This window comes from Bison bison, unplaced genomic scaffold, assembly GCF_000754665.1.
Source record: "Bison bison bison isolate TAMUID 2011002044 unplaced genomic scaffold, Bison_UMD1.0 scf7180017864309, whole genome shotgun sequence".
Classification (NCBI taxonomy): Eukaryota; Metazoa; Chordata; class Mammalia; order Artiodactyla; family Bovidae; genus Bison; species Bison bison.
In genome coordinates, this window is record NW_011494881.1 from 6223421 (window position 1) to 6228518 (window position 5098).

At 37.8% G+C, this 5098-nt stretch overlaps 1 protein-coding gene across 4 annotated transcripts in view; it reads right to left on the reverse strand.

Annotated features, from left to right (window-relative positions):
- Positions 1–5098, reverse strand: part of ASCC1 (activating signal cointegrator 1 complex subunit 1) — a 138521-nt gene that overhangs the window by 28885 nt on the left and 104538 nt on the right. For all 4 annotated transcript variants that reach the window (XM_010852254.1, XM_010852255.1, XM_010852253.1 and 1 more), the window contains exon 9: positions 1908–1993. In XM_010852254.1, the coding sequence (XP_010850556.1) occupies positions 1908–1993 (86 nt within the window). The remainder of the gene's footprint in view (positions 1–1907; positions 1994–5098) is intronic.

Here is a 5098-nt window from a genome sequence, read left to right on the forward strand (position 1 = left end):
TACATTCACCTCAAAAGTCTAATTGTTAATTAGCCAGTTTTAGACTAACTGGCATATCCACTGCCCCAACATTTATGTCCAGTCAGATATTATCACATTTCAAACAGAGAGGCCCAATTTCAAGTATCTACTGATCTCTGCCTAAACACTGAGCATCTTTATGAAGAAGGTAGAAAAGCTAATTTGTGAGTTTTAAATCTTTTTTTCTGATTCAAACTCTGCTACTATCTAGCAATAACCTTTGACAAGTCACTTTAACCATATTGGACCTTGCACCCTTGGAGAGTAAAATGAGGAACTGGACTAAATAGTTTGCAAGAACCTCGCTGGGCCCAGTTCTAAAACTCCAATTAGGCATTAAACAGTAAGGGTACAACTATTACAGCAAGCTTTGTCAACACTAGAGGGAGCTATGGCCATGTTATCATTGGGGTGGGTTAGAAAGATTTCCAAGTCAAGCATCTTTAAATGGAAAACTGACTTTCCAGAATGAGAGAAGTTAAATACCAAACAAGAGACCCATACTGTTCATACAGCCACTTCTCAGGCTACCTGTGGTTACCTCCTTCTTACAGATGTCAAAGCACCTCACCCGCAACTTGCATCAATATACCTTTTGGGCTTAATTCTAATTTCAAAGAAACCAAGTTGGCTTGAGTCATTCCAACAGATTTCTTTCCCCATTCATCTAGCTTCTTTCTTTATCAAATTAGCAGTAACAAAGAAAGCAAAATAATTAATGCTATTATTTTAAAAGCCTCAGGAAATGAGCTAGAGGAGGAAAGAGATTCATATCACAATAAAGCTGTGGCCTGGGAAAAAAGTTAACTGCAACTGAATTCATTAGCAACCTGCCACTCAAACTGAAGCTACCAGAACTACTCTGAAAATAAAACTATTCAAAGAGAGGAAAGGTATCAAGGAAAAGAAGGAATCAACAAAGCTCTGTAATGTGGGAGCTGGAATGCCTGCCTAAAGAGAATGCTGCCATTGCTCTGCTAGGCTCTGCAATGAGAAGCTTGCAGCTGCTGAAGAGTGATGTCATTAATTAGAGGCAATGGGGTCACATTAGGCATTTGGCAAGAAATCTGTCAAGTGACAAGATAAAGGAATGGAGGAAAAAGAAATAAAACATTTCTAAAGCTAGAGCTTGCTCTGAAGTTTTATTATTTACATCCTCTCCCTCCCAGCTCCAAAAAACACCCATGGCCTTGAAAATACATGACCCAAACCAGTATAGAACAAGTAAAATGAAGAATCAAAAACCTTTCCTTTGATATCAACTTATGTTTCCCTTTTCCCAGAGGCACAATGGCATGTTAACCTGACAGAGAGGGCCTAAACTGTGGATGTTATAGAATGTGGTCTGTGGGAGAAAGATAATGCAATCCTGAAGAACCCTTTTCATTTAAATTTCATAGGTTAATTTAACACTCAGAAGCAAATCCTCAACAGTCAGAAATGGACCACCTACTTTTTAGCACATGGGCTGTTCCTGAGTAAAAATAGATTACACAGGAACTTTGGAGAGTGACTCTGTGGGTGAAGAGAAAAATCTACTAGAACAAGACAATTCTTCACTTAAAAAATGCATACTCAGTCCTTCAAGGGTAAAATACAGAGTAAGACTCACAAGGTTAAAATCAACTTATTCCTATGGATTCAAATAGTATAGTTGTTTCTTAAATCATCAACTTTAAGTACTCTAAGAGACACCAACAGCCTTAACAGGTTAAAAAGATTTCTCTTTTAGGACAATGAAAAGAAATTTAACAGTCCTTTCAGTCAATAATCCTCATGGGAAGTATAAGAAAAATATACTTTACTGTTAAAAGGAAAACTTATTGTCCTCCCTTATTTTAGGACACATGCCAAAGGATTTCCAATTCACTCAGATTTGTACTGACCTTTAAAATGTTTCGGCCATCAAATGATTCTCTTTCCTTGAAGATATATTTGCCATCCGCTGTGTAGAGATTGTACCTGCCTTCAGCTGTAAATATTCCAAAGACAGTGTTAGAACAGAAGCTTGGGTTATTGAGCTGTCTGTTTCCTCTTGGATTTCTACAGGGACAACTAGCAAGACCTTCATGTACTACCTAGAAAGTAACACAGTGAAAAAGTGAAAGTCTCTGGGTGTCCGACTCTCTGCAAGTCCATGGTCTATACAGTCTTCGGAATTCTCCAGGCCAAAATAATGGAGTGGGTAGCCTTTCCCTTCTCCAGGGGATCTTCCCAACCCAGGGATCGAACCCAGATCTCCAGCATTGCAAGAAGATTCTTTACCAGCTGAGCCACAAGTGAAGTTAAGTGAAGTGAAAGTCACTCAGTTGTGTCCGACTCTTTGCGACCCCATGGACTGTCCATGGAATTCTCCAGGCCAGAATACTTGAGTGGCTAGCCTTTCCCTTCTCCAGGGGATCTTCCCAACCCAGGGATCGAACCCCAGTCTCCTGCATTGCAGGCGGATTCTTTATTAGTTGAGCCACAAGGGAAACCCCAAAATACTGGAGTGGGTAGCCTATCCCTTCTCCAGGGGATCTTCCCAACCCAGGCATCAAACAGGGTTCTCCTGCATTGCAGGTGGATTCTTTACCAACTGAGCTATGAGGGAAGCCTGGAAAGTAACTTAACATGGAGGGGGAAACATCATATTATTATAGTCAAGAGACTAGTCTCAGCTCTGTCATCAACTCATTCGGTATATATTTATTCATTCAACATTGTCCACGTACTCACTGTATATAAACTACATAACAAACCATATTCTTAGGCAAATTATATCTCTTCAGTTCCTCATTTACAAAGTTAGAAGTTAAGAGTGGGTGATTTCCAAAGATTCCCTGCAGTCTAAAACCCAAGATTCCTTATAAGCTGTACAGATTTTTAAATACATAAAAGTTCACCCATTAACTAGTAAAAAATGCTGATAATCATGGTTTGGGTTGATTTAAGGACTCCCCTGAAATGAGAAAAACCTCTCCAGTTCCAATCAAAGGTATCCTTATGTTCTACACAGAAATCTGCAAATCTATGACCTTAGCCTCATCAAAGCTGTGCTCTAAATCCTTGTATTAATTTAGCTTGCTTATACCAAAAGCTGTCCTTCAAATACAGCAGGAAAAAAATGGATATCAAAGAAAAAGATAACCATTATGAAAAAGCAAAACAATGTATTCAACAGCCTTTTCACAAGAAAATACAAGATAGAGAAGTATCCAAGGTATATAAAATTCAAAACATCTTCAAGAATTATTTAACTCTCAGAATATTTTCTGAAATACCAACTTTTTCCTGCCCACCAACAGACACTTAAAAGTATCTGTATTTCTACTTTTGAGTATACTCTTTTATTGTATGTAACTATGGAGATTGCACATCAGAACTGATAAAATATATTCAAACAGCTAATTCCAGGAAGATAATATATTTTAGAAAGTCCATTAGAATTACACCTGGGTAACTATAGGACTACTTCTCTAATGAGAACTATTCTCTTATAAAGAGCCCAAAGTTTTTCACAACATAAAAATAGGTCCCCTGTTAAAAGAAAATGTGAAACTTTATAAAGCAAAATTCATACTAGGTAAATGTCAATTTAAAAAAAGCAGTAATGAAATCTGGAGATTGAAATGTTTACTAACAGGTTCAAAATCTATAAGTAAATAGCATTAGCCATGAGAAGACTGTAGATCAAAACCACAACAAGATACCACTTCACACTCAAGATGATGGCAATAACAAAAAAGACAGATAATAAGTGCAGGTAAAGATGTAGAGAAATTGAAGCCCTGATGTACTGCATCCCTCCTTGTTCATGGTTCTTCTTTCCACCTTTTCAGTTACCCATGGTCAACTAAGATCAGAAAACATTAAATGGAAAATTCCAGAAATAAACAATTTCTAAGTTTTTAATCATGCACCATTCTGAGCAGTGTGATCCATCCCACCCAGGAAGTATCATCACTTTGTCCAACATACCCCTTTCTCTCGGTTATCATAATGACTGCCAAGGTATTGCACTGGCTTGTGTTCAAGTCACCCTTATTTTATTTAATCATGGCCTCAAAATACAAGAATAGTGATGCTAGCAATTTGGAGATGCCCAAGAAAAGCCATAAAGTGCTTTCTTTAAGTGAAAAGGTGAAAGTTCGTGACTTAATAAGGAAAGAAAAAAAATCTTAGCTAAAGTTTGCTAAGATCTACAGTAAGAACAAATCTATCAATGAAATTGGGATGAAGGAAAAAGAAATTCATAACTAGTTTTGCTGTTACACCTCAAACCGCAAGAGTTATGGTCACCGTGCATGGTAAGTGCTTGGTGAAAATGAAAAAGGCATTAAATTTGTACAAGAAGAAATTTTGAGAGAGATAGATAACATTCACATAATTTTTATCATAGTATATTGTTTAATTCTTCTACTTTACTATTGGTTGTTAATCTCTTACTGTACTTAATTTATGAATTAAACTTTATCATAGGTATTCATGCATAGGAAAAATATAGGATGTCTGGTATATGGTTTCAGGTATCCACTGGGGACACTGGAATGTATCTCCTGCAGATAAGGCAGGGTGGCTACTGTACTGCTTGTGGGAATGTAAAATGGTGCAGCCACTGTGGAAAACAGTCTGGCAGTTACGCAAAAAGTTACAACTTTGCATTAATCATGACTCTGCAATTTCACTCTTCAGTATTTACTTAATAGAAATGAAAACATAAAAGTACATACATAAATGTTTACAGCAGCATTTTTCATAATAGCCCAAAAGTGGAAACAATACAAATGTCCATCAACTGCTGAATGGATAAATAAAATGTGCTATGTCCATACAATGGGTTATTATTTGGTAATAAAAAGGAATGACAGGTTGCTGCTGCTGCTGCTGCTAAGTTGCTTCAGTTATCTCCGACTCTGTGCAACCCCATAGACGGCAGCCCACCAGGCTCCCCAGTCCCTGGGATTCTCCAGGCAAGAACACTGGAGTAGGTTGCTATTTCCTTCTTCAATGCATGAAAGTGAAAAGTGAAAGTGAAGTCGCTCAGTCGGGACCAACTCTTAGCGACCCCATGGACTGCAGCCTACCAGGCTCCTCC